General features: G+C 45.9%; 2 protein-coding genes across 13 annotated transcripts in view; one reads left to right on the top strand and one right to left on the bottom strand.

The window, feature by feature from the left end:
- lrrfip1a (leucine rich repeat (in FLII) interacting protein 1a) overlaps positions 1-18,298 on the bottom strand; it is a 37,686-nt gene extending 19,388 nt beyond the window's left edge. For 4 of the 10 annotated variants that reach the window (XR_014598074.1, XR_014598075.1, XR_014598076.1 and 1 more), the window contains exons 1-4: positions 17,712-18,298; positions 5,671-5,757; positions 696-713; positions 456-527 (exon numbers count right to left, since the gene is read on the bottom strand). Coding sequence is in view for 1 of the 10 variants with exons in the window: in XM_084022947.1 (XP_083879073.1) it covers positions 456-527; positions 696-713; positions 5,671-5,757; positions 17,712-17,801 (267 nt within the window). In the remaining 9 variants the exon portion in view is untranslated. Of the gene's footprint in view, positions 1-455; positions 528-695; positions 714-2,430; positions 2,541-5,670; positions 5,758-17,711 lie in introns of those variants that run through there. The other 6 variants (XR_014598071.1, XM_084022947.1, XR_014598072.1 and 3 more) reach the window with 3 other exon arrangements.
- Positions 18,299-20,570: 2,272 nt separating this feature from the next.
- LOC311021745 (ras-related protein Rab-17-like) lies at positions 20,571-22,826 on the top strand. Of its 3 annotated transcripts, none has more exons than XM_084022515.1 (5): positions 20,571-21,000; positions 21,072-21,223; positions 21,297-21,422; positions 21,503-21,683; positions 21,734-21,789. In XM_084022515.1, the coding sequence occupies exons 1-5, from the start codon at positions 20,820-20,822 to the stop codon at positions 21,772-21,774; spliced, it is 681 nt and encodes a 226-aa protein (XP_083878641.1). In that variant the 5' UTR covers positions 20,571-20,819; the 3' UTR covers positions 21,775-21,789. The 3 variants fall into 3 exon arrangements, with proteins under 3 accessions (XP_083878641.1, XP_083878639.1, XP_083878640.1); XM_084022514.1 differs by lacking the exon at positions 21,734-21,789 and adding an exon at positions 22,627-22,826 and having other exon boundaries at positions 20,578-21,000; positions 21,503-21,596; XM_084022513.1 differs by lacking the exon at positions 21,734-21,789 and adding an exon at positions 22,627-22,826 and having other exon boundaries at positions 20,576-21,000; positions 21,072-21,422; positions 21,503-21,596.
- Positions 22,827-24,846: the final 2,020 nt, after the last annotated feature.

Below are 24,846 nucleotides of genomic sequence, written 5' to 3' on the forward strand. Positions count from 1 at the left end.
AATCCAGTTTCCACACACAGAACCAGCCATGCATGTTCTCACAACACAGCAGTAATACAGCAACTACAGTAGGACTTAGTAAACAACAACAAACAGTGAGTCAAACCACCACACACACACACACACACACACACACACACACACACACACACACACACACGCACACACACACACACACCGAGCCGGACTGGTAAACACAGTAACCCATGCGGTCTCACACCGGCGGTCCCAGGTGGTCCGGTGAAGCCAAACGAGCAGCCGGCTCCTTTGAGTAAGTGGATTATCATTAATGGCCGAGCTTTGATTCAACATAATCTGCTTCTTTTCTACAAAAAAAAAAAGGCTTAGTGGGAATTATCTGGAATTCAAAAGCAGACTCTGCAAAACAGACAGAAATCAAGAGGTTCAAACACCGGCCGGGAACATGCGTGGTGTTTAGTAGACACAAACGGTACCATCCACTGCTCAATATCTCCCCATTTGCCGTCGGCTCGCTCATCTAACTTGGTGTTCAGGCCGTAGTATTTCTGAGACGGGAACCAGGAGGGAAGAAAACAACAACAGGTGACGGACTTCTTCTAAAACCACCAACGATGTTTTTATCTGTCTTCATTATTTATGAATAAAATATATAATAATATATAATATATATAATAAAATAAAAGCTCCACAGAGATGAGCGAGAGGAGGCCTACCTTCTGCACCTGAAAGATCTACACAGCGACCGACGGTGGAGGGAAGGTGGAGGATATCAGACATGAAGACGGAGACAGAGAAAAGGAATCAGACATGTGACAGGAACGGTGAAGCAGGATCAACAGAACCTGACCCGGATCAGACGGACTTCACCCAGACTCAAGAGACCCGGTTTCCCATGAGTCCACAATCAGCACCGCAATCCACGAAACGTCACACGGATGAACGGAGACACCTTTGCTGTTATATTTCTTTTCTGATGACAGTGAAGGCATCACGAGAACCTTGTATGGACCATTGAGATCCACGTAGTGATGAATATCACCGACTCTTCATGTGATTTATATGATATGGATTATTACAATATTCACTGTATTTGAGTTAAATGTGCAGATATAAATATATATATATATATAGTTTGGCATTATTATTTCAATGCTTTAGGGAACTGTTATCTGTAAAGCTCTTTGTCAGCTCGTATAAAAACGCTGCTATTCAAATTCATTTCAGGATGTGACTGTTTGACACACCTTGTTTACAAGAACCAGTTTCCCTCCATGATTTACACAGTGAAGACTTTCCTGGGACAACTAGATGAGTTTACATAATGAAGATAAGAGTCACTGAGCTGTTGTCATAAAACAAGCCACAGTTTCTTTCACTGCCTTCAAAATGAATTAAAGAGCCTGTTTGAGCTCGTTCCAACACCCTCCCCTCCCTTCCTGCTGCTTTCCATCCCATCGGTTCAGCCCTTTAATCCAGATTTACTCCCACCGGCTCTCTTGTCTTCTTGCCCAATATGAGGATTGGCCGTAATTCTGGCGTTCACAAAATGACTGGCGGCTGACCTCTGCGTCCATCGCCTCACCAAACAGCAGCATCGTCACCGGGAGCTCCGCCTCTCGCCCCCCTTTCCATTTACTGGATTCAGCCCCGATGAAAGTCCACGTTCTCTCGCCCCGACCTCTGACCCGCTGTGGACTCGAGGAATAACGTGTTCGCTTCCCCAGGTGGAGCCGAGTTCACTCTCTAACTCAGAGGTCCTCAACAGGGGGTCCAGGACCCCTAAGGGTCCACAGAGTTACTGCAGGGGGTCCCCCTTCCAAAACTGTAAGGTCCAAAAATACACCTTAACACGAATACAACCTGTATTAATAAGGGGTCCCTCCACTGGGTCTCTAGAGGCCTTGGGGGTGCCTCCACCGGGTCTCTAGAGGCCTTGGGGGTCCCTCCACCAGGTCTCTAGAGGCCTTGGGGGTCCCTCCACCAGGTCTCTAGAGGCCTTGGGGGTGCCTCCACCGGGTCTCTAGAGGCCTTGGGGGTCCCTCCACCGGGTCTCTATAGGCCTTGGGGGTCCCTCCACCGGGTCTCTAGAGGCCTTGGGGGTCCCTCCACTGGGTCTCTATAGGCCTTGGGGGTCCCTCCACTGGGTCTCTATAGGCCTTGGGGGTCCCTCCACCGGGTCTCTATAGACCTCGGGGGTCCTTAAAAACGTTGAAGACCTGTGCTCTAACTCAGTGTTCTGACCTTTGACCTCTAGCTCTATAAAAACCCACTTATTGAACAGACAGAATGATATTGAAGGCGTGATGCGGCTGAAACAATAACAACAGATCAACCGCCGCCTTCAGGATCTCGCCTTCCAACTTCTGAGCTCTAATTACGAGTCTGGACGCCCAATTAGCCGGCGAGCCTCGCGTTACACAAGCGGCTCACGTGTTGCGTTGAACTCACCGAGCTCTTGATGGGAGGGGTTCTCGGGCGCCCGGCGACCCTGAGCCCCCTCCCCGCCAGCCGCCGCCCGGCCGTCCTGACGCCCTCAGGGTCCTAGGGCCGGCTGCATCCTCCAGCAGACAGTAGGGGGGACCACAGAACACCGAGACCTCAGAACAGAAGGCTCTGTCGCTACGCTAATAATCCACCCGGTAGACCCGTCGGCGTGCAAGAAAACGTCCCAGAATGCCGAGGGAGGCTGCGAGCGCCGCGACCCATTGCTCGTATCGGCGAGACGACTGCTGCTCCGCTGAGGGCTGGACCGGGAACGCAGACCGCTAAGCTACTTTGGAGCTCGGCTAAAGGGTTTAGGGCACACACACTCAGCTTAACAATGACCAGTGTGTGCGTGTGTGTGTGTGTGTGTCTGTATGTGTGTGTGTGTGTTGTTGTTGTTGGGACTCAACACCTGTGTCCTGATTGGTGGATAAGTGAGTCCTGACAATCCCAGTTTACCTTACTGGGGAAGAGTTCCCATCATGAGAACTGGATCTATGGATGCAGAGTCAGGATTATTAAGTCCTATAAAGTGGACTCAGTCTCCCAGAATGCATCTTGAAATGTAGTGGACATGGATGGTCACTAAGCATTCATTGCAGTGACAGATGGAGAGGAGAAGTAAAATATTTAATGCGATATATGTTTGTTTGTTTTTTTTTAATTTAATTTATTAGTTGTTTGTCCATTTGTAGTTTTATTTTGAATGTATATAATTAAGTATGTATGTACATATATTTAGCACTTCTGATTGTAATTTACTCTATTTTATCATATTATTTATTTTGATTTCTATTTGTTATTTTTTTTTTTTTAATGTTTGTTATTTATTGTATTTATTTATGTATTTATTTTCTCAGGTCCAATGTCCGTTGTGTTTAAAAAAATGAAAAGGTCCAAATATATATATAGTATGTGAGAATAGCCGAGCATTTGTATTCATTTATCAATTTGGGAAAATATGCTAATTGCCCATGTTTACGTTCGTTCTTACCTTTCACAATAAAAGCCCCAGACATTTATACCCGTATCACCGTTTACCGTTAACGTTGTGAAGCAGGACTCATTCACGTATTTGAAATAAAGAAACACCACCCATGTAATCCCACTCACACACAGCAGGTCCTTGTGATTAAGGTCTAGTAGCGTCAGCAGGGAGTCAGCAGGGAGCCGTCCGAGGCCTCCAGCTATTTAAGAACCATGATAAAACTACTTTAAACCGCCCAACGACACAGGAGCGGCTGAGAGTGTGTGTTTCGGGGTTTCACCTCCAGAAGTTCTCACCGCCTCAGAAACCCATCCAGTTAAATGTGCGACACGTTTTCCAATTAAAAGCCTCGACACAAACCGGAGAAAGGTTCGGTTTGAGACTCTTTGAAGACTTTCATCTCACCGATTTCACTGCTGCGTTAAACTTCACAGTAGGAAGCAACGCTGTAAAGAAACATCCGAGTTTACAGGCCACTTAACCTCTCCTCTACTTGTTTAATGTTTCCTGAACCTCACCAGCCCCCCAGAGGTCTAGTAGCCCACATGAGTCCAGAGACCAGACTATGTGGAGGATCCAGAGACTGTCTGTGGTCCCCCAGAGGTCTAGATAGTAGCCCACATGAGTCCAGAGACCAGACTATGTGGAGGAACCAGAGACTGTCTGTGGCCCCCCAGAGGTCTAGATAGTAGCCCACATGAGTCCAGAGACCAGACTATGTGGAGGATCCAGAGACTGTCTGTGGTCCCCCAGAGGTGTAGATAGTAGCTCACATGAGTCCAGAGACCAGACTCTGTGGAGGAACTAGAGACTGTCTGTGGTCCCCCAGAGGTGTAGATAGTAGCTCACATGAGTCCAGAGACCAGACTCTGTGGAGGAACTAGAGACTGTCTGTGGTCCCCCAGAGGTCTAGATAGTAGCCCACATTAGTCCAGAGACCAGACCAGACTATGTGGAGGAACCAGAGACTGTCTGTGGTCCCCCAGAGGTCTAGATAGTAGCTCACATTAGTCCAGAGACCAGACCAGACTATGTGGAGGAACCAGAGACTGTCTGTGGTCCCCCAGAGGTCTAGATAGTAGACCACATGAGTCCAGAGACCAGACCAGACCATGTGGAGGAACCAGAGACTGTCTGTGGTCCCCCAGAGGTCTAGATAGTAGCCCACATTAGTCCAGAGACCAGACCAGACTATGTGGAGGAACCAGAGACCGTCTGTGGTCCCCTAGAGGTCTAGATAGTAGCTCACATGAGTCCAGAGACCAGACCAGACTATGTGAGGAACCAGAGACTGTCTGTGGTCCAAACAACAAGGTCTCTGCTGTATTTCTGTCTAGATGACCTTATTTGGAGTGTTGATGGAGCAGCTACAATGTTAGCGTAGCCTAGCATCCATCAACCAGACTCCATTCAGAAAACCAGCGTTTTAACAGTAGTTATCTTGTGGTCTTGCAGACAGACTAACAAAGCATGACTCAGCACTTTTTACTGATCACCATCATGACGGAGTTATTTCAGCTTCCTTTTCATCTGGTTATTGATATTAAATCACAGATCAATACTTTATTCTGGTTCCTCCAGCCCACGTGGGTCTTGCTGGATCCAGCTTAGTGAAATCCACGAGGACTTCTGGATGATGTCATGAACCCAGACAGGACGGCGTCTGGTTTCCTGGTGGATCCTGGTGGATCTGGGACTTCAACATGTGCAAACAGTGGTGATGAAGGAGACCTGGTCGGGGTCTACGTGGAGGGAAGACTTCCTGTTTCTCCTGAATGCACCTTTAGTTTGTTTCCTTCAGTTTTCCATTTTATTTGCTGCACTTTCTATTTACAACAATTAGATCTGCTCTCCTCGGCGCTGCAGTTACAACAGCCTGTTTATGCCTCTGACCTCTGACCCCCCCCCCCCCGCCCTCGGGGATTTAAGAGTCCCAGCTTAACAGCGTAAAGCACTGTTGACAGGAAATGCTTTGGGGTTGAACTGCCAACAAACACAAGACTGCTGGAATCCTTTTGTTATTTAGGGTAATGGATTATAAAGCTATACGGCGATCACATCGGGACGTTAAAACCTGAATGGAATCATGTTTATCTGGTTGGGTTTCGGTGTAATAAGCACCCGAACAAAAGGAAACTTTCAGACATGAGGTGATATTTCTAGAATATATGCCACAACCAGGCCATGTGACCGGAAGTGGACCGTCCAGCTTTTACCTCTTTCTGCTGCCGCTCCAGCTCCTTCATGCGGATCTCTCTGGCCTCGGCCCTCGCCGCCCTCTTCGCCGCCAGCCGGGCCTCGGCCTGAAACAGAGGACGAGACAGGAAGAAGAGAAGTGAGACAGCTGCCATGTCTCTGCACCACGGTGTTACACATCTAGTAACGCTGGCGTGGGACCGGAGCGCTGCTTCCTCCACAGAGGACGTGGGAAACTTCAGGGTTAATCATTCTGGAAGTGAAGAGGACGCTTTAAACCTGAAAGGTGCTTCATGTACAGTTAATTCTCCTCAAACTGGAGCACATTAAAGTCAGTGAAACAAGCAGAGATTTAAAAAGCACATTCAGCAGACCGGATCACCAGCGCCCACAAACACAGAATATCGAGTGTCTCCTGTAAACTGTGAACAGATGCAGCGGGACGCATTTAGAAGTCTGCAATCTTGTGAGAATCCTGCAGACGACAACGACGTGTAAATGTGTGTGTGTTCAGATTTGTGCGTTTGAAGGCATTTCCCCCTCCCGCTCTCCCACTCGGCACTCGGGGGGTTAAGAGCCGGTCTTTCTCCTTAAAAGGACGTCTCTCGGAGACGGACTGTGGAAGCATTTCCTTCCTGCAGCTCTGTGGTCGGCCGTGTGGTGGTGGTTGGCCTGCAGGCGGGTCGCCGGGATCCCTCCCACCATCACACTAATGACCCCCCCCCCCCCATGCCCGTCACCGTGACGGGGTAACAGGAAGACAGAGTCGGCTTCAAAGGCAGGCATGAACTAAAAACACTTTTAGTCATGCCTTGATTAACCTGCTGACATACATTCAGATGACTTCCCTCTGGACCGGACTCAAACCTTCTCCTCCTTCAGACCTCGACCGTGTCCTGCAGGACGATGGCTTTTTATCTCTTCATCGCCGTCACCACTCCTGCAGCCAGAGGAGATCCTGGACTGGAAACCTCCTCTCACATGAGTCCAGAGACCAGACCAGACTATGTGGAGGAACCAGAGACTGTCTGTGGTCCCCCAGAGGTCTAGATAGTAGCTCACATTAGTCCAGAGACCAGACCAGACTATGTGGAGGAACCAGAGACTGTCTGTGGTCCCCCAGAGGTCTAGATAGTAGCTCACATTAGTCCAGAGACCAGACCAGACTATGTGGAGGAACCAGAGACTGTCTGTGGTCCCCCAGAGGTCTAGATAGTAGCTCACATTAGTCCAGAGACCAGACCAGACTATGTTGAGGAACCAGAGCCTGTCTGTGGTCCCCCACAGGTCTAGATAGTAGCTCACATTAGTCCAGAGACCAGACCAGACTATGTGGAGGAACCAGAGACTGTCTGTGGTCCCCCAGAGGTCTAGATAGTAGCTCACATTAGTCCAGAGACCAGACCAGACTATGTGGAGGAACCAGAGACTGTCTGTGGTCCCCCACAGGTCTAGATAGTAGCTCACATTAGTCCAGAGACCAGACCAGACTATGTGGAGGAACCAGAGACTGTCTGTGGTCCCCCAGAGGTCTAGATAGTAGCTCACATTAGTCCAGAGACCAGACCAGACTATGTGGAGGAACCAGAGACTGTCTGTGGTCCCCCAGAGGTCTAGATAGTAGCTCACATTAGGCCAGAGACCAGACCAGACTACGTGGAGGAACCAGAGACTGTCTGTGGTCCCCCAGAGGTCAAGATAGTAGCTCACATGAGTCCAGAGACCAGACCAGACTTTGTGGAGGAACCAGAGACTGTCTGTGGTCCCCCAGAGGTCTAGATAGTAGCTCACATGAGTCCAGAGACCAGACCAGACTATGTGGAGGAACCAGAGACTGTCTGTGGTCCCCCAGAGGTCTAGATAGTAGCTCACATGAGTCCAGAGACCAGACCAGACTATGTGGAGGAACCAGAGACTGTCTGTGGTCCCCCAGAGGTCTAGATAGTAGACCACATGAGTCCAGAGACCAGACCAGACTATGTGGAGGAACCAGAGACTGTCTGTGGTCCCCCAGAGGTCTAGATAGTAGCTCACATGAGTCCAGAGACCAGACCAGACTATGTGGAGGAACCAGGGACTGTTTGTGGTCCAAACAACAAGGTCTCTGCTGTATTTATGTCTAGATGACCTTATTTGGAGTGTTGATGGAGCAGCTACAATGTTAGCGTAGCCTAGCACCATCAACCAGACTCCATTCAGAAAACCAGCGTTTTAACAGTAGTTATCTTGACTCATGGACACTGAGTGTCAGAGGTCAGAGGAGAAACATGACACGAGTCTTCTGGCCTCCAGCAGCATGAACGCAGCTCTGAGAACCTCCTTTAATGACCACTAGGGGGCGTCACCTCTCTTTATCCTACAAAGCTCAACAAGCTTCACTGACTTCATTCAAATCAAATGCAAGAGAATAAAAAAAGACCAGTCACTGGTGAATAGGATTTGTAAGTTGCGTTGCCAGAGAAGGGCGGGTTCCACAGTAACACACACAATGCAACGCAACACAATACAACAACGCGGCAGGACGTGCAGACAATCCTATCGTACCCCGTTGGACTTTCCTGTGAATGACAACGTACTCAACGCTCCGAATCGCCCGGATGTTCTCAACTCCACCCGACGACAGCGAGGCGTTTTCAAACAGACGCAGCAGTTATTTCCAAATCTGTGTTCATGTTTGTCGAGCTACGCCAACGTACACAGCAGTCAATCTTACATCACACCTCTAAATACAACACATGGATTATGTTCTGGAACAATGCATCACACAGTAGATCACACTGGAGCTGGTTTAACTAGAAATCAACCGGAACAGAAACCAACAAGTTCTGCATAACTCATAAAAAGATATGCCTGTGAAGTTTGCAAAGTGAGAAATGACTTTAACTTTAAAGCCTCGTGTGCATGAACACGTTTTATATTTGTATTTTATCCATCTGAGTAGCAGCCAAACGTCTCCAAGCAGGGAGGTGTGAACCATCTCAGTCCTTTTTATAACTCGTGTGTTTTTCTTCTTAGAAACCACAGACTGTTTAGAAGAAGAAGGGGACGTCGTCATGGTGACGTCACCCTTTAGTTGTGTACTACGGTTTACCGAGATAATACATCAACTCATTTTCTACTTCTATGCAATCAGCAGGGAGGATGACAGTTTAAGGACCTTCAGCAGTTACAAAAACTTTGTGTCAATCATTAAACTGCAAATCATGTACAACAATAAGTTTGAGAACTTCATCTTGTATACGTCTTGAGAAAAAATGTGAAAAGTGTCGACTCGGCATTCTCTTCCGAGGTTGATCACTTTTTGGACGACATTGTCTGATCCACCGAACCACTTCAAACAAACACAGAGACAAAGACGCTGTCCAAACATGATGTCACTTTATCCACACTATTAATTCTCCAAGTTATTATTATTATCATTATTATAACCGGACCATCCGCTCACGTCGCACCTGTACGAGTGCTGAAGTTGCCTCCAGGCAGAAAGTTGCATCTAAATAGGCCAAAAAGACGAGAATCCCACGTGGGGTTTCCATCTATTTATACCGGCCTACTTGGTCTCTTGATCTGCTCTCATTCAGCTCATTCCACTTCGCTGCCGTCCTCCTGAGAGCAGAGCTAGTTCACTGCAGACGCAGGCTCGCGACCTTCCAAAAGGTCAAAGCTAAAGTTTGGTTCGGGCTAACGTGCAGTGTAAAGGTGGATTATGTGACAAAGTGTACGTTCTCTTTACTTCTCGTGTTTTCCAGAATATAAAGCTACAAATTATTTCATCTGGTTCTAAATAACGAGGCAGCGTTACCTTTTTCTCCCAGACCGAGTACAAGTACTTACATTCCAGTACTTGTGGACACTGAGAACCGATATTACTACTTTTCAAACATATGTTAATATAATATAAACATATATATATATATATATATATATATATATATATATATATATATATATACAATATTATGATGTTGACATTTTAATAATAATAATAATAATAATGTGTTTTCCCGATAAATCAGAATTCTTCACAAGACGTTTATAATTAACTGTTAACGGTAAAACGAAATCTAATTAAAAACAAAAAAAAGGCACACAAAAGAGAATAGCTGGTCCACCTTAAAGGTCAGACCACCTTAAGTGCAGCCAGAGTTGTGGCTAACTTCGGGGCTAACCTCCTTCGCATTAATCATCGGCTGGCCAACAACACGACACGGGGACTTATCTTGAGTCTAGTTGTAGTATTTAGTCTCCGACAAAGAAACTGTACCCACAATGCACTGCTTCGTTCACGATGTAATGATGACATCATACCCCTCACCAGACCTCTCCATCTACTGACAACCTACGAGGACTTCCTGTCTTTGACTGCCACCAGATCTGGATGCCAGCCCGGTGTAACTGTCAGCAGCGAGCTGAATTCCCACGCCCCCTGAACGCCACAATCACCAAACAAAATGGTATTTTAAACGAGCGCTGACGGGCCGGACAAAGAGGACAGAAATAACCTGTGACCAGCTGGAGGCGGGACTTAGAGGCAGATTCAGTTTGCCATTCGGCCACTTAAAGGTTATGATGACTAACTGGAATAAAAACGCTTGTTTCCTCTTTAAAAAACCCGTTATAAAGGGCGTGGCTGCTGAAACGCTGCAGCCACAGACATGAGTCAGCTGGACGGACGCCTCCTTCCTCTCGAGGAGCAGAAACGTCATCCTGGTCGTTTGTAAGATCATTAAACTCAGTCCGAGTCACAGTCAGCCCTGTTTTCCTCCACTTGCCCTTTCTGGTTTAATCTAAATCTGCGTAATACCGTCGTAAGTTTTAGGTCTCAGCTCACGGAAAAAGTGAAGTTCTGGGAAAAAACCCACATGCTGAACCAGGACGGTAAAACAAGGATGGGACAACAGGAACAGATCTGGTTCTGTTGGACCTTTTAGAACAAACCACGACACAAAAAGGCCAGCTGGCACTAAGAGACCCTGAAAGATCCTCCAAATCCTACTAATATTAATACTAATAATAATAATACTAGTCTGATTAAAACCTTTTTTTATTCTTTATTTTGTTAATTTACTGGAAATAATCACTCAATTCAATGTTGAAGTTAATTCTCGACTCAAAGTTAATGTTTCAACTGCTTCACATTATTTATCAGCGGATGTTTGCTCGGTTGTCATGGCGACGCCTCTGCTGACAAGCGCCAGTCGCAGTAAAAGCTGAATGAAACTTCATTCTTGGGAAAACTAGCGAGTAGTGAACCTTCAGTTTGGGTTGTTTTGGCAAATCACTCCATTTCATTATTTGCCAAAAGTTCAGCAACGTGATATTAATGTGTTTACTGTAAATAAAACTATTATAAATGGATTTCCTACAACGCAACCAAACAAAACAGTAATATTGTTAAAGAATATCTCACAAATGATAAAAGAATAAAAATGATTTACTTCCAAAGTGATGATCGCATTAAAGTTGAAATTGTTGGATTATTTGCTATTATTATTATTATTATGTTCCTTTGAATGCATCTGATATTTGAGCAGCCGACCCACTTTCCCTCAGATACTGAGATGTAAGATGTAGTGAGTCCAGCAGTTAACCTGAGCGCTCATGAAACACCTTCCTGCTGCTCCGCTCACACAGCAGAGCTGCAAATAACTGTGTTAGCAACTGTGTTAGCGCGTCATGTCAGGAATAAACAAACAGGCTTCAGGGATTTATTCTAAATAGAAACGAGGGGCGGCAGCTGGTTGGAAATGTAAGGATTCAAACATGGACATTAACATGATTCCCCATCACGACAGTGAGAATCCATAATCAATAATTCCTCTCAAGAAACTGCCGGATTTACGACAACGAGACTTTCATTTCACAGCCGATGAATCCGTCTCTTTCCTGGATCGATCAATTAGTTGATTGGTAGATTACGTCCTCAAATGTCTTGTTTTGTCCACAAATAAAGATATTCAGTTTATATATATATATATATATATATATATATATATATAAAATAAAGACACATTTAAGAACCAGGACTTAAAAAAAATGACTCCAGCCGATTAATCGGCTAGTAGACACCTAATTGATTAATTGATTAATTGATTAGCTCTACTTTCAGAGCTGGAGGAATAAAAGTATTTGGTGCCACAATCAGACTCAGAAATAATAGATTGTTGTTATTTATAGATTACAAATGAGTTTGAAACGTCTGCTCTAATAATGGAAAGTCGTTTGTATTTTATTGATCCTGGCACTAATCAATACAACACAAACACACATTCAATCGTAGATTTGTTGGTCGACCACATGTCTTCTCTGCAGTTCCCCACCAGGGGGCGCTACTCGTTTCCCCCCCAGCTTCTTGTAACCTGACGAAGGTGGAGTTCATGTTGCAACCCTCGCCGCCACTAGAGCATGCTGGGAGTCAGCGACGCCTCACAGGAAGTTACACAAGGCCTGCTTTCTCTGACATGTTGGTGACGACTCCTTCACACGTCGCCTCCAGACAGTGACCCAGTAGGAGCCGTTATGTGCCTTGCTCATGGGCAAACTGATTCATAAAGGGAAGCTGTGGCTTCAGGATTTAAATGTATCTTCCTCGTCCTCCAGTGATTACTCTGTTCCCTGGACCGGTACATGGCATCTAGTCCAGGACTCTGATGCTGGTCTACGGGGAACTGAACCGAGGACTTTGAGTGTCATCAGGCAACAGGAGCTCTGAATGTCTCAAAGAAACTATTACACATTTTAAACAGGTGTTAATCGCCTTAATCCAGCAGCATGTCTGCATTTAAAATAGTTTTACCTCCCGAGTGTGACCTCTGACCCCAGAGCTGCGAGGCCGGAGGCCTCCAGGTCAGGAGAGGTGGAAGAGAAGCGAACCGATGACATCATCCAGCTGATAAACGCCGTTTAAACCCCCCCCAACGATCCCTCAGCTTCGGAAGAAAAAAAAACTCAAGCGTGAAGAATAAACAGGAAGTAGTTTGTGATAACAATCTGTATGGGCCGTGCAGGCGATGATGTCACCAAGAGGAAGTGAACAACACGCAGAGCCTCACTTCCTTTTAAGGAGAGGCGGGTCAGGCCAAGCCGTGAAGGAAACAACGACTGTTTTAGCGTGAGAGTTTAAGTGCTGCGTGTCGGCGTCGTTAGTCTCCTGAAGAAACTCAAAGTGTTTACGAGTTAAACACATTAGAAACATCTTAACGTCGTGGATCAAACAGCCCACCATTCATTCACACTTTAAATCATTACACAGTCACTCGGCTGCAGAGGGACTTTCTGCTCTCCATGACTGTGAGATGAACGGGGGGATTGTGTTGGTGGGCTTCCCCTCCACACTAATCTGGTTAAATACCCGGTTCTCTTCTAGCATGAGCGTCTGACGAGCTCCGACCTGGAGACCCTAATCCACCGACGTCTGGACAGACCAACCAGAGTAACAGCATCCCGACACCATGAGCACCCGGAGTGTCATCATAGACCCGGCCTAACGTCTGGAGGACGTATCGGACGGTTTTAACACTTGGATCTGATCTGGAATCAGATTTAAACCACAACGGCACAAACAGTCTGCAGCCATGGCAACAGGGACGGGACCAGACGGGTTTATCAGATAAAAACACACAATAAATCCATACATTCCTGGTATCTGGATAATTATATCATCACGAGCCGCCGAGCTCGATATGAAGGTAGAGCGGAAATATAGAGCCTGACTTAAAACAGTTTTAAGTGTTAATTCATTTTGGATTAATTTCTGGATTATTTTAATTATTATGAATTATTTTGTCCAATCATGATATTTTCATATCTACATGTGAACATTCCTCATCTATTACTATGGCACAATGCTAACATCAGCATGCTAATGTGCTCAAAATGCTGATCTTTAGCACTGGCCTCGGAGGCAACCCACAAATCATGAAGGTTGGTGCAGGTTGTCATGGTTACATGGTCACCAGCTGATGCATTAATTAGAGTTTGGTGCGTCAGAAAAGATAAAAACTAGCGTTTAATCACAGAAAAACAACAGATGGAAGAGTTTTCTAACCTCCACCGTTAATCAGAGAGATATCAAGTCATTGTTTTGACTTTTAGTCGACATCAGGAACAAACAGTAACTCCTAAACTAGCCGCCCATGTTTCCTCAACGCCGTTAACCAGGAAGTGACATCATCAGACTGCAGGGGAAACGACAAAGAGTGATGTTTTAAAGGCTGCAGCAGATAATAAACGATCATCATTAAGGATGTTTGGTTCTTGTATTTGTGTTTACACTAATCTGTTCTTCAGTGAGTCGACTTGTCGCCTAGCAACAATCTCCCAGCGATGACATCAGCATCCTCGTGTAAATATGATTTGAACGCCAGATAAGCTTCTGTTGGTTACAGTTGTGTTGCTGTTGGTGGTTCGTGTGATTTAAAACTACGCCCACCACCTTAAAACCACGTCCACCACCTTAAAACTACATCCACCACCTTAAAACCACTTCCACCACCTTAAAACTACATCCACCACCTTAAAACCACTTCCACCACCTTAAAACTACGTCCACCACCTTAAAACCACGTCCACCACCTTAAAACCACTTCCACCACCTTAAAACTACATCCACCACCTTAAAACTACATCCACCACCTTAAAACCACTTCCACCACCTTAAAACTACATCCACCACCTTAAAACCACGTCCACCACCTTAAAACTACATCCACCACCTTAAAACCACTTCCACCACCTTAAAACTACATCCACCACCTTAAAACTACATCCACCACCTTAAAACCACATCCACCACCTTAAAACCACGTCCACCACCTTAAAACTACATCCACCACCTTAAAACCACGTCCACCACCTTAAAACCACTTCCACCACCTTAAAACCACGTCCACCACCTAAAACTACATCCACCACCTTAAAACCACTTCCACCACCTTAAAAATACATCCACCACCTTAAAAACACGTCGACCACCATAAAAACCACGTCCACCACCTTAAAACCACTTCCACCACCTTAAAACCACGTCCACCACCTAAAACTACATCCACCACCTTAAAACCACTTCCACCACCTTAAAAATACATCCACCACCTTAAAAACACGTCGACCACCATAAAAACTACGTCCACCACCTTAAAACTACATCCACCACCTTAAAACCACTTCCACCACCTTAAAACTACATCCACCACCTTAAAACTACATCCACCACCTTAAAACCACTTCCACCACCTTAAAACTACGTCCACCACCTTAAAACTACATCCACCACCTTAAAACCACTTCCACCACCTTAAAACTATGTCCACCACCTTAAAACTACATCCACCACCTTAAAACCACTTCCACCACCTTAAAACTACGTCCACCACCTTAAAACTACATCCACCACCTTAAAACCACGTCCACCACCTTAAAACTACGTCCACCACCTTAAAACCACGTCCACCACCTTAAAACTACATCCACCACCTTAAAACTACATCCACCACCTTAAAAACACGTCGACCACCATAAAAACTACGTCCACCACCTTAAAACTACATCCACCACCTTAAAACCACTTCCACCACCTTAAAACTACATCCACCACCTTAAAACTACGTCCACCACCTTAAAACTACATCCACCACCTTAAAACCACTTCCACCACCTTAAAACTACGTCCACCACCTTAAAACTACATCCACCACCTTAAAAACACGTCGACCACCATAAAAACTACGTCCACCACCTTAAAACCTTAAAACCACGTCCACCACCTTAAAACTACGTCCACCACCTTAAAACCATGTCCACCACCTTAAAACCACTTCACCCGCCCCCCCTCTGCCCCTCTTTCCACGCTGCTGGGACAGCCAGTTGGTGATCCACCCCCACCCCCACCTCCTCCCCCCATCCCCCCACCCACAGGCCAGATCTAAAACCAGGGTGCGGCAACAGCTGATCTTCCAGGAGCGTCTATTTTTAAAACCCTTCTGCGGACCGGGCCAACTCATCAGGGCCGACATACCGTCCTGTCAGAGGCGAGCCAGCGAGGGACTCGACCCCTCTTAAAGGCACAGACCTCCTCTCTGATTCAGGCTTCACTGCTGCTCAGGGCCCGAGGATGAGAACCTCCCGTTTGGATGCTACGCTGCCGGCATGTGAAACCTCACCGGTGCTGCCGTGGCAACCGTCATCTGAGCAGTTAAGGGAAGCTAACAGCCAAACGTAACCGCAACCGTCAAAACACAGCGATGACAACAGAGTGTGGCTGGCAGTTAAAGAGAAACGCAAATTTGATGAAACATCCGGGTCGGCTGAGCACAGACCGACTTCCTCCCCGGCTGGAGGAAGTCGGTCGAAGCCGCCTTGAAATCAGGCCGACGGCTTTTACATGGTTAGAAGAACATCGACATTCACATTCAGTCTGCAGGAAGGAAACGGGAGGACATGGGTTCACAGCTTTCACAGAAAAACACCGTGCCAGGGTTCCACTCTGGTCCCAGGGCCGAATCCCAGACCTGATCCAGTAATGAGTCCTGATTTAACTTCTATGATCCCCCACAAGTTAAATGTGGAGCGAACAAGCGTGTCGACACACATTTTACTGGAAAGTTGCTCAACTGTGAATCTGTCAGACGGTGCTTTGGCATACAAAGGTTGATATTAAAGCCAAATATTGATTTTTCCGCCTGTGTTCAACACCTCAAAGGCCACTGTAGACAGGAGGGTGTTAGACTTTACACCTTATGGTTATGAATATTCCTCCCACGTTGGTTTGTTATAAAGGGATTTAGGAAACCTGCTGCAACACGACTTCAGCTCAAACGCTGCCAGCTTCTCGCCGGCGGGTTGGCACACGACGCGTTTTAAATCAGCTGCAAACAACAACAAGAGCTGCAGGAGGAGATCTGTCTACCACGATGACAATAACCACAATTATTAGAGTAATACAGGCATTGTTTGATCTTATAAATGTGCTTTAAACACTTAACATGTCTATAAAACACACTGGAATCACATTATATTTAGTTAAGAAACAAATATGTGTGTTGTGTCGGACACGAAACAATCAAATCATCTTAAATAAGACCATCAACAGGTCTCCGTGCATAAATAAAGGATGAATCCATTATCTGCTCTGAAAAGGGAAGGAGAACAAGTAACAAACGGCCTCATAAAGTCTCCAAAATAAAAGCACGCACAAAGACATTCAGATTTTATGTTTTTCTGTGACTCCTGAGAGCTTTTTAGATTAAAATGTGGATAATTTATGATTTTTGGACATGAAGCTGGAGTTTACTGGATGTCTACAAACACACCAGCAGCCACTGAGGTTTTTTGGGGTCAGGTCTAACAGAAAGGGGGTCTGAGGAGGAGATCAGGTCTAACAGAAAGGGTGTCTGAGGAGGAGATCAGGTCTAACAGAAAGGGGGTCTGAGGAGGAGATCAGGTCTAACAGAAAGGGTGTCTGAGGAGGAGATCAGGTCTAACAGAAAGGGGGTCTGAGGAGGAGGTTTTTGGGGGGTCAGGTCTAACAGAAAGGGGGTCTGAGGAGGAGGTTTTTAGGGGGTCAGGTCTAACAGAAAGGGGGTCTGAGGATGAGGTTTTTAGGGGGTCAGGTCTAACAGAAAGGGGGTCTGAGTAGGAGGTTTTTAGGGGGTCAGGTCTAACAGAAAGGGGGTCTGAGTAGGAGGTTTTTAGGGGGTCAGGTCTAACAGAAAGGGGGTCTGAGGAGGAGGTTTTTAGGGGGTCAGGTCTAACAGAAAGGGGGTCTGAGGAGATGATCAGGTCTAACAGAAAGGGGGTCTGAGGAGATGATCAGGTCTAACAGAAAGGGGGTCTGAGGAGGAGGTTTTTAGGGGGTCAGGTCTAACAGAAAGGGGGTCTGAGGAGATGATCAGGTCTAACAGAAAGGGGGTCTGAGGAGATGATCAGGTCTAACAGAAAGGGGGTCTGAGGAGGAGTTTTTTTGGGGGGTCAGGTCTAACAGAAAGGGGGTCTGAGGAGGAGTTTTTTTGGGGGGTCGGGTCTAACAGAAAGGGGGTCTGAGGAGGAGGTTTAGTCCACTCACCTCTCTGGCGATGAGGTTCAGGGCATCGTCCTCGGCCGTAGACCGGTCCTGCTTGGTGGACCTCTTCCGTCCGGTTCCCTGAGTCCCCATGCTGGTTTGGTTCTCGTCGGATAAAAGTCCAACAACAAAAACACGCCGCGAATAATCCCCCAGAAAAAAAAACGCAGACTTCGTAACTTTTACGAAGCTGGCTCGCGGCGCTCGTGCACGTTAAAAAACACGCAACAACCGAACCGCGTCTGGTCGCGTTCACGTCGCGGGTCCTCGTCACACATCCGTCTTCCTGTGTTTCTGTAAACGAGCCCGGAGACTGGAGAGGAAACCCGGTTCACACCGCGTCCCCCTTCCCCCTCCTCCCCCCACGTGCGCTTCTTCTTCTTCTGACGCGTTTCCTCGCAGACCCGCGTGCGCGTCCCTCACTCACACACAACACACGACACGCACATTTCAAATCAAACACTCAATAAACCCAGCAGCGACGTGTGTGACGTCCCTCCGGTGTCTCTGGCGGCGGAATGACGGATTTACGGCGGAACACGCGAACCTGTCACACCGACGAACTTCAAAGCATGCACTCGATCACGCTGCGTTCACGGGCTGTCGGACACACGGGCTTTTCCCGCTCAAACGCTCATTTGTCAAGCAGGTAGTAGAACTGATATAAACACGTTCTGCACTCGAGATACTTCTATTTAAAAATACTCTGGTAAAAGTAGAAGTACTGATTGAACGTATTTACTCTGACATGTACTCAAAGTAGAAAGTAAAAAGTATCCTTATCAATCTGACGTCATATCAATAAGAAATGCATTTAACCAAAGCAAGGAGCCTGTTTTGAAACTGGAGGAATAGAAAGTACGGATGTTTGTTTCAAAATGTAGGAAAAGTTAAAGTCAGAAAAATAAATACATGTACAGATACCTGAGTATTTGTACGTCGTTCCCACCTCTGATTAATACTACATTACATACTCCATCACACTTTCTCTTTGCAAAACTCTGATTTCCGCGAAATCTCCTGGACAGTAAATCAATGAGTATTTAAATATCTTCCTTTATATGATTTGATCTCGTTGTAGTATTTAAACCTCGTCATGAAGTTAAATCAAAGACAGTAACGTTTCTTTACACCCCTAATTAAAGCAGCCAAGTGTCCGGAGTTTACGCAGAGCCCCTGAATGCAGCACCAACCTCTGGACGAGGACTCCATACATGTTCAGGGGCTTGAGTTTCAGCCAGAAAGCACACAGCTCCTGCTGCCAGGGCTATCGCACTCTCTCACACCCCTCCTGCTATTTTTAATGTGGAGCAGCTCTAAAAACAGGCCGGACTCTCTTAAACACAGACTACCAGTGCAGATCCGGTTCTCTGGAGACCTCTAACATACGGCTGGAGGGCCAGAAGTGGACCGCCAAAGGGTCCAATCCAGGATCCGGTCTGAGAAGTGAAGCCAAAAACCTAGACTGCCTTAACCTGCATTCCCTCTGCTGGCCACCAGGGGGCGACTCCTCCATGATGAGTTTAGCAATCTCTAGTTTCAAGTCTTCTTCAATCCAGCATGGTGTTCATTTAGTACATTATGGTCAATTTAGAGTCCACCAGACCAGAAAGCAGGGGATGCTTTAGGGGGCGGGGCTTACCTGCTGATTGACAGGTCCATTTAGAGTCCACCAGACCAGGAAGCAGGGGATGCTTTAGGGGGCGGGGCTTACCTGCTGATTGACAGGTCCATTTAGAGTCCACCAGACCAGAAAGCAGGGGATGCTTTAGGGGGCGGGGCTGTCTGTCATTATTGGCTCATAGACAGTATGATTTATCATAATAGTGAAAGGCTAATCAAAGTACCTTTAAAGTGATGAGATACTTGTAATACAGCAATACAACTCTCTATTTGCTCATGTTGACGTAGCTCCCCAACCAGCATATTTGACATATTTACATCATGAGTACGGCTATAAAGTCACAGTTTGTATTATTCTGGGGTGCAAATTGAGCCAGTTGTAGGTTTTTTTTAGCCATTATGTTTCCAGAATATCGATGATTTTTGGTTGTAAATCAAAAATAAAATGTGACAAAAGGAAGATTCAACATGTGAGCCTGAACTTTTATTATGACCGGCAGGCTGCAATGCTGTAAGGGCGCCCTCTTGTGTTGATCCGGTGTCATGCAGGGGGACAGGCAGCAGTGCAGAATCTCTGTATATACTGTATATTTATATATAAATATACTGTATATTTATATATAAATAAACAATAATATATATATATATCATAATAATGATATAATGTCCTTCATAGGGATTCTTTTACTTTATCCTTCTACATTTACCAAGTATTTTGGAACACAAGAATGTGTACTTCTACTTTTAACAGAGTATTTTTGAACAAAGGAATGTGTACTTCTAATTTTACCAGAGTATTTTTGAACACAAGAATGTGTACTTCTACCTTTACCAGAGTATTTTTGAACACATGTACTTCTACTTTTACCAAGTATTTTTGAACACAAGAATGTGTACTTCTACTTTTACCAAGTATTTTTGAACACAAGAATGTGTACTTCTACTTTTACCAAGTATTTTTGAACACAAGAATGTGTACTTCTACTTTTACCAAGTATTTTGGAACACAAGAATGTGTACTTCTACTTTTACCAGAGTATTTTTGAACAAAGGAATGTGTACTTCTAATTTTACCAGAGTATTTTTGAACACGTGTACTTCTACTTTTACCAAGTATTTTTTGAACACAAGAATGTGTACTTCTACTGTATCAGCAGTTGCATTAAAATATCCGACCTCACTTTGAGACTTCAGTGCGTTCACCTCGAAGGCCGATAGAACCGGATTATTGATCCGGCTCGGTCCGGACTGAGGTCTGCATGCGGCTGTTCATGGCCTGCGTGGTTTTATAGCTCAGCGAGTTTCTATCAGGAAGTGAAACGGTGTCGTTGCCCTTTTTACAAGCCGAGACTGGACTTTGGTTTTACTTTTATTTTTTCTCCAACGAGCTGAAGCCTCCGACCGTCACAGCAGACAGACGAGCGCTTCCAAACAGGGACCAAACGGCCTCCTGAACCTGGACTCTCGGGACCTTTTGGGAACTTTTTGATGGGTGAAAAGCTCCCACGGGTGCCAGGAGATGCCCGTCTCCATGGAGACGCTGTGAGTGGACCGGCACGGACGCTCCGAGTGAAGATGGTGCTGCTGGGAAGTTCTGGTGTGGGGAAGTCCAGCCTGGCCCTGAGATTCGGCCAGAGTGAGTCCAGGAGTCCGTCACCGACCATAGGCTGTGAGTCCAGACACCCCGGAGCTTCTAATGGAAACGTATGCATATTAAAAACCAATACAATCCCCCCCCAGGTGCCTACCTGACCCGGCTGGTCCACCTGACGGGCGCCACCCTTCGCTTTGAGATCTGGGACACGGCGGGCGAGGAGAAATACCACAGCGTCACCCCGCTTTACTACCGAGGAGCCCACGCTGCCCTGCTGGTCTACGACATCAGCAAAAGGGTAACAGACCCCCTGACCCTGAACGCGGACCGGATCCGGTCTACTTCTGATGCCACTTTGTGTGTGTCTGCAGGAAACGTTCACCAGAGCTCAGCTGTGGCTCAAAGAGCTGGAGAAGCAGTACGTCCCGGGGTCCACCGCCGTGTGGCTGGTGGGCAACAAGGGGGACCTGGACCAGGATCGACAAGTCTCAGTGCAGGTCTACGCTTGACCTCAGTCAAACATGCAGAAGCACATGTCCTGTCAGAGTGTGTAACGCTGCTTCCCGTCACCACACAGGAAGGCCGGAGTCTGGCCGAGGACCGGGGCCTGGTGTTCACGGAGACGTCGGCTCTGTCGGGGGATCGAACCACCGAGCTGCTGCTGGACGTCGGTGAGCCAAGGACACGCAATAAGAGTATTTTATTATTATTATTGTATTGCCTGAACTCAGCTCCACACTGTAAACAGGTGGCTGTATGTTTTAACAGCAACGTACTGGATGCAGAATAGTACTAGTACTGTATATAGTACTAGTAATAGTACTGTACATAGTACTTAGTTTAGTTTAATTTAAACAATATTAATTAAATATTTAAATTTAAACATTTAAAGTACATAACTGTGATTACATTTTATTTGACTATTTTACTTTGCTAGCACTCGGTTCCCTAGTTACCTTTGTTCTTACTCAATAAATGATAATTACTAATTATGAACATGTATCGTTCAAATATGCTCTTTAATTATTGAGCATAAAAACACAGACATAGAAAGTACCAGCGTCCTGAACATGAATGTTTCCTCACCAACATGCTGCTAACGGGCTGAAATGTGAGTTATGGTAGAACGACGGTAGTGAACTGATATTTTCCCATAAACCTTTGCTGGCAAATACATGTAGATAATTCAAACTCTTCCCCTGACAAATAAAATATACCGACCATCACGGTGCGATGTTGCCTCAGGCTTCTTTACTTCCCAGTGAAGGTCACTCCCATTATCTGGATGGAAATTAGTGAAAAACGCACTTTTCTGAGAGAAAACAGGGCACGGTGGGACCCGTGCACATGTGCTGAAAGAGGAAGCAAAATTGACCCCGAAGGGTCATGTGACCACTTTTCATGGTTAGTATTTGAGTTCAACTTGCATGAGATCGCATTGGACAATTAAATGGGTGTCATTTTATTTAAAACAGCTAAACTGGGCAACAACACGCTCCCATAGAGAAACGCCTTCTTACTGTTCACATCACTGGAAACCCTGTTTAAAACACTGTCTCCACCAATCAGGCCTAAAATACACATGAAGACTGTCCAAAGAAAGAGCACGTATCCACCACTAGAGGGCAGCAGATACAACTGTATGAGTGGCACTATGAAGACATATCAAGTGGAAGGTCTGAGGTATAATCTCTGATTCAGCCCACAGAGTCTTGGAGACCATCGGAGAGCAGCAGGGAGGTCTGTCGGCATGGCAACAGACGCCACATGTGGACCTGCATCGCAGAGACGCCTTAAATCCCGCTGTTTCCTGCTGCAAAGTTGGACCCTGACCTCTGACCCCTGACCTCTGACCTGTTGTGTTGCTGTGAGCTGGTGTACATAAAAAACGTTGCAAATTAATAAAAATGTAGATTTTTCAATTCAATGCTTTTTAAGAGGAAATCCTTTTTTGGGGGGTTTGTGTCACAGTTGGACTTGCAGGGATCTACCCCCCCCCCCACTCCCCTTCCTGGTCCTGCTCCGTGGGTTGAGGACCAGATGTTGAGCTGATTACCAATGACCTTCGTTCGGTGTCTCCTGCCTGAGATCCCTCCAGACCCCGAAGACATTAATAGAAGATAATAGAAATAATAATTAAAAAGCATGCGTTGTGCTGGTCTGGATCTAGCAGGTCCTGATACGACTAACTGGTAAATAAAGAACCTCCAGATGTCTGAAATACGTCCTGTTAACGGGTTCCCCTCTCGCTGCTGGTGTCTGTAGTTCAGCCAACTCATTATGTGAACCGGTCGGAAAATGTGCTTATTTACGGCGTGAGGTATTTAATATCAGTTTCATGTCTGGAGTTGGGATTTTATTAGTCAGCCTGGTTCCACATGAGTCACATCTCACTATCTATCACTCATTCAAGATGAAAACAGCTGCTTTCATTCTGATCAACGCTAACGGCCTCCTCCAGAGGGGGGGGGGGGGGGGGGGGGGTCATTTAATACATTATTAGTACATTTACAGTTATTTTTGTAAGAAAAACTTTGTCTTATGCTAAGCTAGGCTAAAGAGAGCACAATACCAGCTCGTACTTGACACATTATATTGATATAAAATACATAAAATACATCTGTTCTGCTGCTGCATGAGTTTTAAATCACACAACGATGTGTGATAGAAAACAATCTGTTCTGGAATAAACTAATCCTTTTTTATTTGGCATCGTTAATAATAAAATATCGTCCCTCTGCTTGTATTTAAGGACAACAAGTAAACTGGTATTTGTGTTTTGGTTTGGATTTCTCTGCTCTCTGAACATCATTCTCTCGTGTTTTCCCTGAACACATCGCGGTTCTTCTCAGCTGGACGACTCAGAAACATCTTTTTCTGCTCGCTGATGTGAAACCAAACTCCTGATAGAAAACAAGCTCCCGTAAGGCCTGAGGGCCGCTGGTCCTGGACCTGGACCTTGACCTGGTCCTGGTTTGGTTTGGACGCCTCACAAAGACAAAAGAAAGCCGACGAGGCTGGGAAATGATTTGGTTGTTGTGTAAACGTTGTTGTGTAAACGTTGTAAATGAAAAGCATCGGCTCTGAGATCTGCAGATGATTCATTTAAACCGATGAGCAACAAAAACAAAGATTAGAAATCAATGAAAACCAGAGAATTAAGTTCCTCTGAGCCTCCTGTCACAGCGTAGTAGTCATGTAGTCATGCTACATCACAGTCATGCTACATCACAGTCCATGCTACATCACAGCTGGTGGAGGCCGATGCTACATCACAGTCATGCTACATCACAGTCATGCTACATCACAGTCCATGCTACATCACAGTCATGCTACATCACAGCTGGTGGAGGCCGATGCTACATCACAGTCCATGCTACATCACAGTCATGCTACATCACAGTCCATGCTACATCACAGCTGGTTTGCACATAAAGCTGTTTTCAGGACTGATGAAGGTTTTATCACATTTTAAAATGTAACTTTCTGTTTTTTTTTTATCTTCCTGAAAATACCTTCAATCTTAAAACTGATCATGACATCAACCTTTTATAGAAAACGTGATATGTTTAAAAAGGACATACTCACTCATCTATAGCATGAGTACGATGTAAACACTGAGTCAGCTGTTGGTCTGGAAACTCCAGCTGTGATGAAAACCAGATGCTCATTCCTCCTCACAACCTTTGGCGCCCCCCCTGTAAACCAGGACCCTGTTGATGTGGATCTGGACCACGCAGACGAGGAATGCAAATGAAAATAAAGTTCAAGATAAGTTTGACCTCTGACCCGACCCCCCGAAGGACAGGAGGAGCTGGGGAATCGAACCGACGACCCTGTGAGGTGATTTAAGGACGACCCACTCTCAGCGGGGACACATGCAGGCTAAAGTACATTTTCAATGCAAATGTCAGAGTTGCA

This window comes from Eutrigla gurnardus (assembly GCF_963514095.1).
Source record: "Eutrigla gurnardus genome assembly, chromosome: 12".
In the NCBI taxonomy this organism is placed as follows: domain Eukaryota; kingdom Metazoa; phylum Chordata; class Actinopteri; order Perciformes; family Triglidae; genus Eutrigla; species Eutrigla gurnardus.